Genomic DNA, 14,241 nt, shown 5'->3' with positions numbered 1-14,241 from the left:
GTTACCATTACCGTTACCTTTCCCTGAGGATTACGATGATCCCTGAAAGGGACGCTACTTTTCTTTCAATAGACCTCTACCAGAGAAACGTCATGAAGACGTTGGTAGACGGAGTGAAACTGAAACAAATCGGAAGGAGAGGGCTGGGTTCCACGAACGGGCACTTCTTCGCTGCCTCCTATAGAAAGAAAAGTAGGACCGAAGGTCTCGTCCCTTTCGGGGATCATCGTAACCCCCCTCAAGACCGTGGTTTTCGGGCGCGACCTCGTTCACCTCTAGCTTCGCGTGTAGTTCAACTCTACCAAATTGGTGGCGCTGTCGACCACCATAAGACGTCATCTGTTTACAAACAGGCAGAGGTCTAAAGGAGGCAGCGAACAATGCCTTTTCGCGGAACCCAGCCCTCCCCCTTCCGATTTGTTTCGGTTTCAGTCTGTCTACCAACGTGCATGATGACGTTTCTCGGGTAGAGGTCTATCCACTGTATAAATCCTAGTTCCGATCTCTGCCAACGCACATTCAATTCGGTTCAACAACGCGGTTCAATTCGGTTCGGTTCAACGCGATAAAAAATATATTTTGGTGCGGTTCAGCGAAAAATACGGGTTTTTTAGCGGTCTTCGGTTCGGGTTCAGTTTCGCTTCCGATCCTTCGCATAGACACGCGCCTTGTAGGCACCCAAAAAAAAAAGGTACCGTTCAGCAGCATAAAGACAGGTTATGATGGCGGCGTAGTTTAACAGCTTGTTGCTTGTAAACCCAGCATAACGAGATATACAGTGGAACCCCGTTAATACGACATTCCCGATTGGTTCTCTTAGTCCCCCCCCCCCTCTCTCTCTCTCTCTCATATCTTGTGGAGTCACTGAATAGGCGCAGAGTATCGCATTCCTTTTCCGCACCGGAGCCGCCGTTCGGCGTCCGCGATTGGGCCGATAGTGTCACGTGCTTCCTGATCATGCCGTCCATGCTGAGTCCCCTCCGTCCAAAACCGATTTCCTCGGTTGCAAGCTAGCTCGACTGCACGCTGTTCTCCAGCAAAGGAGGAGGTGATTGGCGTCCCATTGCTAGGCGACGCAGCCTCGCCGGACACAAGATGGCGGACTCGCTCGCCGGCGTGGCTCAGTGTCGCTACTCTACTCCCTATTTAGTGACACTAATATCCACGGGGGTGACACACAACCCGCCATTGTTGTAACTGCCCTCAAGCGGATGTTTTTGGCAAAACTGCCATCTTGTCCTGGTCGCACGTCATAGATAACGTCATTTTGAGGTCACGTGACTTTTGTTTACATGTCGTTTTGTCGCTTACCGACATATTTTCGCCGTCATAACGCCAAGAGATGAACGTATTTTGCCAGCGTAAACTATGCGGTGCTTCTTCCGCAACATGGTAGCCCATTTCTCCTTAGTTTAAGTACATCGCGTCGGCTCAGTGAGTCTTAAAGCGCGATCGTCATCACGTCTTTGGAAGACGTCAACAGTACGAGGCCTTATGCGCAAACCTGCGCGTTTTACTGCGAGATTACCGGATAAAAATACTTACCGTGATCGAAAGACATCCAAAACGTCGCGCAGAAACAAAAACTGCCTTGTTTGCTAACGGTTTGGCCACCGATAACGGGCGCCGCCATCTTTAAGGTCACGTGTGCCTTGACGTTTGGTGTGACGTGCGACCAGGACCTCTCCAGGACGCATTGCGTTCGCCCAGCACGCTTTCGTCTACGGAGCAATACACTGGATGCCACCCCTGTGCTAATATCTCGGTTCTCTGACAATCATCTTAAAATTAATAGGGCAAAAACTATAAGGTTGCTTCGTTCACTCGTAAAAAGAATGTCACTATATTTCCATACGTATGCATTGGTGAGATATGTTGTGTGAACCCTATTCGTGGTCTTGGTGTAAGTTTTGACTCCAAACTGCATTTCCGCGAACCTGTCACGGTGGTCAGATCCTCAGCACTGCGGGTTCCGAGTCTTTTAACCTATAAATGCAAAGTGTTTGAATCTCCGAGTACCTTTTGTTTCACTTTATATATCTTATGTTCTTCCTATATATAATCGTGTATGCGTCAGTTGTGTGGAACTCTCTCTCTCTCTGCGTGACTGATGTCAACTGCCTTGAAGATATTCAGAAGAGAGCTCTTCACATCATTCATTATTTCTTTCTACGGCACATTCCAGCCTTTAAGCTGTATGATTATAATGGTTTTGTCAAAGCATTTCACGATGACCTCACTGAATTCACGACGTAATATTGCTGAAGCTGTTGACCATCCATATAATCATCCATTGACCATTTACAAAATGTAAAATCAAAAAATGGAAAATGAAAGCATGTGTGTCCTTCAGACTTTTACTTTACGTCATTATCTAATCCAATCACACATTGTGATACAGGATGATTATAAATTGCAAATGAAGGAGACAATATGAAAAATGCAACAGAGCCATGGATTGGGAGAACTGAAATGACAAGACCAAGACATCTTGCAGCCGGTCCCAGTGTAATAATGTGTGCATGTCCTTGCATTGCATTCCTTCCACATAAACATGTATACCCCCTATCAGATGGTGCACTAAATGTCTGTTATGAAACTGACAGTCTGCTAAATGGCATTTGCTTAACTGCCATTTCCAACATGCAGGTGTCAGACGTGCAGTTAACTGCAATCTCTCATGGTTGATGATGATGAAAGCAACACCTGCGAATGCTTTTGTACACAAATTGAATTCACATAAAAAGTAAGGCTCCAATATAAAGAGAAATTACTTTCGCAACACGTGCAGGCCTTCGAGACATCGAATGTTGCAACAACATAGTTCTGTAGAGAAGGCAAAACGTCTGTGTTTGGAAAATGGTGGACAGACACATGGGTCGGACGATGGACTCTCCGAAACATCTGAAACCGTTGTGTGTTCCGGCCACCCTTTTGATAGGTGCATACTGTGCAAAAGCGTTCGATCACCCTGCTCAAATTACAAACGGCGTCTGACCGACGTCAACAGTCAAAAGGCTCTTACGTGCCAGCGTCAACAAGGGTATGTGTGCCAGAACTCCGGTGAAGAGGCTTCGCCTTCAACGCTCTAAACGTTAGTGAGCTCCATTACCCGAAATTGCCAGTTAAAGGAGAACCGGAAGGGCATCCAAAAGATTTTCTATTTTTGGTGAATTACCAAAGGATGTAAGTTGTAAAGGATGTAACGAAAGGATGCAACGTGTAAAGGATATAACGAAAGGATGTAACTTGTAAAGGATATAACGAAAGGATGTAACTTGTAAAAGATGTACCGAAAGGATGCAATGTGTAAAGGCTGTAATGAAAGGATGCAACATGTAACTTGTATAGGATGTAACGAAAGGATGCAACTTGTAACTTGTAAAGTATGTAACGAAAGGATGTAACTTGTGAAGGATGTAACGAAAGGATGTAACTTATAAAGGATGTACCGAAAGGATGCAATGTGTAAAGGCTGTAATGAAAGGATGCAACATGTAACTTGTATAGGATGTAACGAAAGGATGCAACTTGTAACTTGTAAAGTATGTAACGAAAGGATGTAACTTGTGAAGGATGTAACGAAAGGATGTAACTTGTACAGGATGTAACGAAAGGATGCAACGTATAAAGGATGTAACGAAAGGATGCAACACAAAAAAAATTCTCTGTACGCAGCATTTTTCTTGGAATAAAAGGCCCCGAACATCGACTCGGTCTGCAGGCTGAAACGAGAAGGAGGAGGAGGAGGATGATTGTGATGTCATCAGGGTTACAAGAGAGACCGCGCTCCAATCGGGGGCCGGCACTTTTCGCACTTTTTTTTTTCTTTTCTACTCCCAGTTCTCTCTCCGTGTAGCAGACGATGCTTCTCCAAACAAGCAAACCAGTTAGCAGGTTGCACCGCGATGACGTCAAAACCACTCTGGTGGCTGGTTACGGACGAAAGAGGTGGGCGCGACGCATGCAAGTGGCCAATCAGGAATTAGCCTCGGGTTAGGTACATCCGGTCACGCCAGTTTTTCGAGAGACCCCATACATGGCGGCACACAGAATTGCTCAGGTAGACGATTTTAAAAAGATGTGCGAAAAAGAAAGGCTTTATGAGAACCCCGAACAGTGGAGTAGCAGACGACAGCAGAGGCATTTCTCTAGACCAATCAGCGAGCGTTCTCCTTATAGCGTCAGCGTGAGGTTCCAGGCAGATCACAGGCTGGTCTGCACCACTGTTGTGCACGGTCACTTTTTGTGGCGTATTTTAAGTTCAATTTCTGCTATAATTATGACTCTGTGTGTAAATTACTTTGCATGGTGCATCTTACTGGCCAACTTAACAGTTTTATAGGAAGAAAACTGGGTGTTAAAAATGACTTCTGTGCTACTTTAAATGCATTGTGAAACGGTGAACATTCTAAAAAAAATGTTGTCGCAAAAAAGTAAACAATGGCTCCAAACCGACTGAATATTCACTGCACTCTTTCGCCTCATGTCCTGCCCTGCAAGGCCCAGGCGACAATAAAGACACGTCATTTTGACGTCGTGCACCATCAAGCGTTCAAAATGCGTAAGGCCCTTCGTTTTCCGCGATTCCGTGGTTCCGCGAAATTTCGCAGAGTTCGTAATTAATCGCGGAAACCTTCGTTTGGCACAGAGTTTCACGGAATCCTTTATTTTTAAGGGTGTGTGGATATTAGAGTTCTCAAATTCGAATCGAATATCAATCACTCGAAGTATCCGATTCGCGAATTGAAATACCCAATATTCTGGTTTCCGGATAATTTAAGACTATTCGCCGAATACGAACGACGTCTCCCGAAAGTGGGCTTCACCTGATGCTTCCCTGCATGAGGTGAAGCCGCCCCTACAAAATTGAAGCCTCCTTTACGAAATTGTTTATGCTGCAGGACAAAACAGACAGATTGTAGTTTAGCTTTGGATAACATTAGCCCAATTTTATTGTGTATACTTCACCTGAGGAAGGGGCGGCGTCCCTCCCTTGTGCAGTTTAGCGGTAGCAGTGGCGGATTTTCATTTGATATCTGGGAGGTTGCCTTCAAGAAGTTAAGACCTTTACATAATGGCTACAGTCCAAGAACAAAAAGGGGTGTACAAATATGTAACTTCCCCAGGGCATGTGTTATAAACTCCTTCCTATAATGTTCCAATGAACTCTGTAGATGCTGAAAGATCTTTCTGCAGGTATAAAATGATTTCAGGCGACAGACTGCATCAGATGAGAACACAAGATACCATGTATGTAATGCTGAGCCACAACAGTGCTTTGAATCTGTAATTTTCTAACATAGTTTTTGTTCCCACATTATCCAAGAAAATAAAGTGTCTCCCATTTCATGCAGCCGTTGACTGCTCGCCGCAGAAAATCGCGGAATTTACGAGTCACTGCCGCAGAATTTTGAATTTGCCGCAGCAGAAAACAGAAGGCCTTAAAAATGCGGGACGCTTACACAATTTTGTTGTTATATGCAGGAGTGAGGTCAAATCTAAACATATTCCTACTTGTCCAATCCAAGACAGCCAGTTCAAACCGTACCAAAAACCCAACAATACTCTATTTCACGCAGTGATGGCCGTTAACTACTTCTACAGTAGTTTAACTATAACTACTAACTACTTCTCGATGGAGTCGTTTAACTAGTAGTCCAACTACTTTTCAGGGGAGGTAGTTAAAACTACTTCTTTAACTACCACAATGTATTTTAACCACATCTATAACTACTTAACGTTGTCCGTCAACACCAATCCCATTCTATAGTGTTCTTGGACACCTAAATATGAATGACCAGCATTGATAAAAGTGAAGATTTAGTACGCATGCACAACACAATTGCTCTGCACCTCCGTTCTCATCAAACAAGTAGCTCGAGGTAAAAGTCGGAAGCACAATCGTGCCGTAAAGCTTGCGGCAAAATCGGAAGTAGTTGGCGCCTGCAGTAACTTAACTACTGTAGTTGACTACTCGAAATAGTAGTTTAACTAGTAGTTGCCACTACATTTCTGCAAGTAGTTGATAACTACTTTTTAACTACAATCAGGTAGTTTAACTAGTACTTTAACTACATGCAGTTAACTGCTGGCCATCACTGATTTCACGTGCGCGCTATGTTTTCAGTGGTGTATTGCTCCGCGAGGTCACAGCAATCCTCCTGCAAGCGGTTGTTGCCATACGTTGGAACACAGTGATGTGACCCGGTTCTAAGGATAAGGAGAGGCCCCCGCGGATTATGTGCTTTGAAAGGCATTGTTTCGTGTAAAAGACGCGCGCTAGAAGCAGAAGAATTTCATATTTCGATATCGTGAGCCACGTCTTTTCATAGTGCATAATAACTGGAGGATGTTCGTCGAGCTGTTTTGCGCCCCCTTAAAATACGCTCCAAAAAAAGTACCAAAATTGATTGTTGTGCTTTTAAGCGCAACAATCATTTTTCGTACTACTTTTACACCCGGAGTCCAAGTTTGGGTGCTTGAGTACTTGACGTGAAAGTATACTGTGGAAAAAAGTATTGTATTAGCATGATTCTAACGTGCACCTTTTTGACTTAAAAAGAGTGTGCTCCAAGTCACCCGCGCGTTACAACAGAAGTGCAGATAACAAGCTGAAGAGCTCGTTGAAAGTTTGCTAGCCACGCCGCCACAGACACCACTTACTTGCGGCGATTACCACGATTGCTTTTTTTTATTGTTGTTGTTGTTGTATTATTTTGTTTTGAGTTTCAGAAGTGCTTGATGCACGCGTGACACACATGCTTTAAAGGTACTATAAAGCAGCCGAGGTCTAACCTATGCAATCAGCATGACGTGAGAGTGCTAGACTCAAAGGTTCAGCACAACAAGTAATATGTGCAGGAGTTTACTCTAAGTATTTTTAATTGGTAAATAAAAACGCAGTCAAGAATGTCGGGGCGACGCCTGGTGGGAAGAAGTCCTCAATTTGTCGAGCAACCCTGCAAGACTGATAAACAGATGGCTTTCCTGTTGGAATTTGCAAATACTACCTTTTGAGAAAATGTAATTTGTGCGAAAGAAAATAAACAAAAGCTGAATCTTGCACTCAGTAGCTAAACGTCTATACCTGGGCCTTGTTTCAGCATCGTGGCACTGCTATCGTACGTCGCTCTGTTTGGCTCAGAGTCGTGCACATGAGACATTTCCGCCGCCGTACTTGGCGTTTCGTCGGTCTGCTTCGCCACAGTGTTGCCAGTAGATTTAAATTTGCATTTTTTCGGGAGCTATAACGTTTATGTGAGAAAATTTTGCGGCATTTTACTCCTGAGGACGTACACAATTCAGGGGACACGAAACATGAGGTTGCACCTCGACTGCTTTATAGTACCTTTAATGGCACACAGGCTACTGCTGAATGCGCAGCGCTGAGCATTCCCTGGTGTCCACATTAGTGGCTGAATTTGCAATCGGACAAGATTGTTTTCTGGAGTTTTGGGGGTCCAACCCTGACTGGCAGTGGTGCAAATCGGAGTGTAAAAAGGGGTTTGTAAATGCAGACCCTTCCTCGAGTAACGTACGGTTTTTACACTCGTCACCTGACCAGATAAAAGAGAGAGCTGGTTGAAGCGGCATTTATCAGAAACTCGGATAGATGCATCAGCATACGATCGATAGGCATCACGGAACACGAACTTAACAAGATAAGAGACACCTTAAGGTTCAGCGGAAATGAACGTACAAGAAGAAGCCTGCGTACAGTAAAATTTCGTTGGAAGTGCGGGGTGTGTCCGTGTTTGTTTCATCAGCCCCTGTCGTTTTGCAGACGCAACATGCAAGAAAGCGGTTCTACTGTGTGTTTATCCCTGGAGCACGAGGCCATAACCATGCACATCTACCTTTGTCTGTTTCCTTCTTCAAGTTCTTTTTATAAATATAGCGTGAAAGCAAAATTTTCAGCTGTACCTGCTCGTCGTGGTACGCAGGGTCGAGGCAGCATCACCAAATACCACAGATATCAAATTCGGGTGCTGAAGTTGTCTGGAAACGAGGGTACTTCTTCTCAAAGCGCGTGAAGTTGTCCTTTTAGATGTCAAAAAACAAATAAGCTTGTAAAACACATACTGGCTGGAAACTTTTAAATGTCCTTTTCCTGTTATTCCTGCTTGATATTTTTTTACTGAATGTCTGCCATCGAGCGTATGCAGTTAATGCAGGAGCAGGAGCAAATGAGTTCCCAACAACATCTTTATTTCATTGATTGACTATGAATGGGGATTTTCATAGCAAGGTGCGACTGAGTTCCCCAAACTTCTTCAGTACGCTTTTTTTTTTTTTCGATTGTGCATTTGGGAAGAGCTTAGTTGTTCACTGAGTACGAGGCTTTTTGATAACTCTTGCACTCTTTAATGATGTTTCTTGAACCTCAATTGAGCTAAGCCTGAGTCAATGGCAATTGAAACTGGCAGCACTGGGTCTACATCATCCATCGTTCGCCGGGTTGTCTGGATTTAATCCACATTGATTTTATCCAGTCTGAGGTTCTGCCGAGGGTCTGCATAGTTGTTGCTAGAGGGGATTTATGATATGAAACTATAGGAGATAGTCCAAAAAGGGATGGGCAAAGGCAAAACACACATTTGGGGCCTGGCCCTCCAAACACAGCTCGATATTCCATATTGCAAAAAGTATTTTTAAAAATCCAGTTTTATCAAAAATAAAAAAAAAACAATGGAGAGGATTTCTTTTAAATTATCCAGATTTTTTTTTGAACCCTGGCCAATCGGGCTGATGCCTCCATATTAGGCTAATGAAGCACGGTCTGTCTACTGACCACACCCTGTCACTGACCGCTTGTCCTGCAGTGCCGTGAGTGTACGTGCCTCCCCCTCTCCTGTAAGACTTTGCTTCTGGCCAAGCACAAAGAGCAGTTGATCAGAGCGCTACTAGGGGGGCGACTATATAGAACTGAACATCCACATAACGAACATCTATTCAACGAAATCCTCTATTTAACGCATAGACACCAACGCACCTCTGCACTCAATCTAACGAAGTGTTTTCATTAGACATGTTCTACTTAACGAAGCACGTAGGCAGCAAACACCCTTGCGCTGTCGCACCTGCCTCTTCCCATGTGCGAGAGAGAGAGAGAGAGAGAGGATAAGTCCCTCCCACAGGGAGCATTTTTATTGGCTATTGATGTTGTCACATGAAATGATATAATCAGCGAATCAGGCATTCATCACTCTTGCTCTGGGAACTGTTACATTCGCTTTTCGAATTTGTTTTCCAGTGGTGGCAGTGCTTTGATTAGTGCAGTGCAAAAAGCGAAGTTCCGTCGCGTGTTATGTCGAGCAATTCACACGGTGCGGAATATCAGCAGTGGTGCACAGCGCAATTAGCAGACGACACCGTCAGCGTGTTTTCCTGTCGTCTGCTACGGAATATCCTGCGGCTGTTTCGGGGGATATTCCCCACGGCTAGCAGCGTACGTGAACACTGAACATTGAGCGCTCGCTCTCAGAAGGCTACAATGTTTTACGCGTCTCCCGCATCTGCGGGGAATGTCGCTCGACGCTCATGTGAATACACGGTCAATGGAGTGTCCATGTCTGACAAGAAGAATGACATTCCTGCCCGCGTCTTATTAACAACCTGCACTCGCCATGTCAGACGGCACAGTTCATGTAAAACTTACTTTTGTACTACTCTACTCATGCTCAACTTACTTTTACTCTGTACGCTCCTGAACGGCAAGTACGGCAATGATGTCTGCACTCATTCAAAATTGTGTGATAATCAATGATAAGCAGGCGTTCCATGCTTTGACAGCTTAGTGACAGCTTAGCATAAAATGGGGTGCGTAGGTCAGCGCTGGGGCCATTTTTTCTGGACATACTATTCGGTTTAACAAGGTATTCTATTTAACGACTTGAAATGTGGTCATTTTCAATTTCGTTGCATTGAGGTCCAACTGACACAACAAGGTAACTGTGTCAGTGCACACTCTGTTGTGATGTCGGCTCTAGAGGTTGGTTATCTTTGTACGGATGGATGTGTACCCAGCGCATGTGTGTTACCAATGTATCTGGACTGATTGGTTTGCTTCATTGTGCACCAATCAGGCGGCTGATAGCCTTAGACAAGTCTAGTTCTTGCCGTTCCCATTCATTGGCGGCCATGCAGCATCCTTGTCTAATTCTGTGTATTCTAGAGACTGGGATATTCTAGAAATGGGACAAATCCAGGATTTCCCCCGAATCTGAACCTGAATCCAATGACGGTTTTGCGAATCCACGATTCTGACAAATCTTTCTAATCCATTCCTAAAAAAAGAGTTTAAAAAGCAAGGGGAAAAAATGCTTCTACTGAAAAGTTCTTTGAAGCAGAATTTGATATCCTTGTTTAATGAAAAACAAATGAAACAACACTACTTCACTTTCAGAAAAAAAACATACCCATATATACTTCTTGGTAAGTGTTATTTATTTAACGTGCTGCCCATCGACTATGTGCTGTACGTAAACTTTCGAGTCTGAATTCTTTCCATGAAACCAAGAAACAGCCAACAGCAAAACCACGTTACTTTTAAACCTGTAACGTCGGAGCTTTACGCTGTGGCTTTGGTGTGCCCCGCAACCCGCCGGCCAATCGTGATTTACGGCGGACTTCTGAGGCACCAATTTTAAAAAGAAACAAACATGTTTGGTGGATTTGAAAGACTCGATTTGCCGTTTTGGGCATTCGGATTGGGGATTCGGATTTCCGAATCTCGAATCCCTGCTTAGGATTGGAGGATTCCGCTGGTCCATCCCTAGTTTCTTTATACCGGGTGTTTCAGTTAAATCCCCGGGCTTTTTCTGCCCCGGTAACTTGGTCGCGGCTGGTCACAGCGAAGCGCAAAAGGGCGTATTTCGTTGGTGTAATTCATTGGTGTAAGGACGTAATTCATTGATGGATAAGGGAGCGAAAGAGCGTCCTTTCGCGCTTCGCCGTGACCAGCCGCGATAAAAATCCGTAAACCGAAACCAATTAATTACCGCAACAAATGACCCGCTTCGGTGGCAGATTTTTCTCTAAAAGGTGTCCACTGAAGGTCCCAAAAGGGGTAGTACCCACTTTAATGCCGACGGCGCCCTGCTTTAGAAGTTACGTTTTTTTACGAAACTCATTTGAATTTTTATTTAAATAATGAGCGCCTCCCACGCATTCACACGGTGCGCAGCTTGTAAGTGGTATTGTACTTGTAGATACTTGTAAAAAAAGGAAGTTCATCGATTGGTGCACCCGTTCGCGAATTATTAAGCCCGGGGATTCAACTGAAACACCCGGAATACTCTTGTGGTGTGTCTCTCAGCTTCGATACGATTGTTCTGAGTAAACGAATCGAGGGAACGTTAAGTGTTAGAACAAAGACGGTTATCTGATGGATGCAACTGACCTCCTTGAGAAGTGTCACCAGGGGTGTCATGACGTCGTAGTCAACCAGGGTGCTGCATACGTCGTGACTAATTGCGCTGATGTTCCTGAAAAGCAAAGGATGCACGACATCAGAAGTAGGTTGTTTCCCTGAAGCATCGATCGATCGACCAGCAGGAAAAATTGCCTTTTTTCAAAAAGGCAATTTTTTTTCTCCTGCTAAACCAAGCATGGTGTTCGTTAAAAAATGTGTGAAGCCCTGCAGAAGTGTGCACATTATTTCGATAGTACGATTAATGTTGATGTTTTTCTGATGCACATCTGAATTTCTATTCCCCTTCTACAGGTTGTCAATAAGGTCCTTAACAAACTGCCACTCACTTCACCTGCTCTCTGTTGCCAGTTCATCAACAAACTGAATTCACCACAAACCCTGTTTTTAGCACCATGATTTCAGGCTGACACAAAGCTGTTTGTAGCACGGTGGCCTTATTGACAGGTAATTACACATATTCAACATGGAACATGCTCCAACTCAACGCTGGGAAGGAGTAGTTTCCAGAAGCGGGAACTTGTGCTTGCAGCGGTAGGGCAACACACATTAGTAGTGCATTTACTCCTCAGTGAGTAGCGACTGGTATTAGCTGGTATATCAACTGGTATTAGCGACTGGGCATTAGTGACTAGTGCCTGGTGCTTAGTAGAGCATCACACATTACAGAGGTTAATTCACGCTAGATTCGTATACATAAAAAAACAAAACAAAACAAAGAAACGATTATTTACTACTGCCGTATGTGCAACCTCAGTTTATTTGAATAGTAACCTCGTGCCCAGTGTTGGACTCAAGCGTGTCCAATGTTGAATATGTGCGTCACTCTCCTCAACCACTCAGCAAAACCCCTGAGGTCCTATTCTCGTCCTCGATTACTTTGTGTCCTCGCCAGTCAATGGTTATTACGTAAGGACCCAAGCGGCACAACATCTTTGCCCAATATTGGTCCAATCTTGGGCCAGTATTGGGCCGGTATTGCCATTATTGGGCCAATATTGGGCCAAGCTGTTGTGCATCTTGGGGAAGGTGTGACCATCAATGACAGCAAGACACGGAGTAAACTAGGGCAATTACTTAAATGAGAATAGGGCCGGTGCCACTTGACCGCCACCTATCTCAACTTTAGCAACAAAAAAAAAATGACATCACATTTTCTAGTGTCTAACACACATCAATGTACAGTGCGCACCCCAAAATGTGATGCGACACTTTTGGTTCATAGTAGGAGCTAGCGTTAAATGTACAGATCGTCATTCTTTGTCGCTGGCAGACGTCTTTCTCTGCCGTGTACCTCTGTCTGGCATGCGCAAATGACAGTCCATGTGACCGTTATTCTTAAATCCCTACCCTCATTATTTTAATGTGTACGCATTGTTTTTACAACATGTCACTGTCGAACATTTGAATGTGCAAGTAATTTTTTCGCGGAATTCACATTAGCTGTAAGCAACTTATATTTAACCGTTTTCCTCTTTTCAACGGACAAGCGCGGCCTACAGAAATTCGAACGAAAAGACTGGTGTACGTTTCTTCCAACGGTCTCGGCGTCGGATATTTATCAAATGTACAGCCCTCTGTTTTGTTCTTTGTGATTTCACCCTTGCGTTGCTTCTCTCTTGTTCTTTGATTCTTTCTCTCACCGATCCCACTCTTTATATGAGCAATGTTTTAACTGCTTATTTTGTCTGAAGAAGGGCAGACTCTGCCCGAAAGCTCACGTATTAAACAGTTACTCCGACTTCGTGCTTCATTCTTTCTCTATTTTTTTTTCTTGATGACGTTTCATCACGCTGGACTGTGCATTATTTTACCTTCCTGATTTCTGACCATTATTCATTAGGAACAACATTCACAATGCTGTGTGACAAGCGGTATTCAATGAAGACCGCATCCTTGATGCACCGGGAATCCGTTGTTCGTGGTCGCTAAAATGCAGGAGGAGTCGCGGCTCTCGTGGTGGCATACCTGAGTGCTCCAGTGACAGAGTGTCGCACCGAGAGGTTCTTGTCCAACAGCAGAGGAGCAGCCGTGCGGATTATGCTGTCCTCGAGAAGCATCCCGAGCGAAGTGGATCCGTCCTTGGCGAGGTTGGCTATGACACAGGCGGCACACTCCCGTTCTTCCACGTTGCAGCCCTGGAGCTGCAAGTCGAAAGCAGTGAATCGGTTCTTACTTAAGGTAGCGCAGAAGTCATTTTGAACACCCAGTTTTCTTCCTATAAAACTGTTAAGTATAGGCCAGTAAGATGCACCTTGCGAAGTAATTCACACCGCAGAGTCATAATTATCGCGGAAATTGAATTTAAAGTATGCCGCAAAAAGCGACCGTGCGCAACGATGATGAAGAGCAGTACCAGCCTGTGATCTGCCTGGAACCTCGCGCTGACGCTATAAGGAGAACACTCGCTGATTGGTCTAGAGAAATGTTGTCTGCTACTCTGCTGTCGTCTGCTACTCGGCTGTTCGGGGTTCTGAAAAAGCCCTTCTCCTTGCTCGGTAATGATTCGGCCGCTCCTTCTATCCCCAATTCTTCGGGAGAACTTTGAAAACAGGTTTACGGCGGCGAAGAGACAAGGCGCTGACCCCCACTGAACCAGAACGAGTTCTCCTTATCACGTCGTCGGTGACGTGGCATCATACCTCCTCATCCTCGTTATAGCTGGGGTTGCGAGTTAAGGGTGAACGCTCAAAGCCACGTTTATGTGAGATTTTTTTCTGGGAAACGAATTGCACACATAAAAACCTTTCGCGCTATTAGGTATAATGACACACACACTTTCATCGGATGTCTTAACCTGAAATTTT

At 44.5% G+C, this 14,241-nt stretch overlaps 1 protein-coding gene across 1 annotated transcript in view; it reads right to left on the bottom strand.

Moving 5' to 3' along the window:
• Nucleotides 1-14,241, bottom strand: part of LOC135379082 (HEAT repeat-containing protein 3-like) — a 56,989-nt gene that overhangs the window by 38,493 nt on the left and 4,255 nt on the right. Inside the window, exons 2-3 of the mRNA XM_064612330.1 lie at nucleotides 13,403-13,578; nucleotides 11,405-11,489 (exon numbers count right to left, since the gene is read on the bottom strand). Coding sequence (XP_064468400.1) covers nucleotides 11,405-11,489; nucleotides 13,403-13,578 — 261 coding nt within the window. The remainder of the gene's footprint in view (nucleotides 1-11,404; nucleotides 11,490-13,402; nucleotides 13,579-14,241) is intronic.

This window comes from Ornithodoros turicata, chromosome 1 (assembly GCF_037126465.1).
Source record: "Ornithodoros turicata isolate Travis chromosome 1, ASM3712646v1, whole genome shotgun sequence".
Lineage (NCBI taxonomy): Eukaryota > Metazoa > Arthropoda > Arachnida > Ixodida > Argasidae > Ornithodoros > Ornithodoros turicata.
The sequence above is the reverse complement of the archived record's forward strand: the minus strand, read 5'-3'. Positions and strand labels throughout refer to the sequence as shown.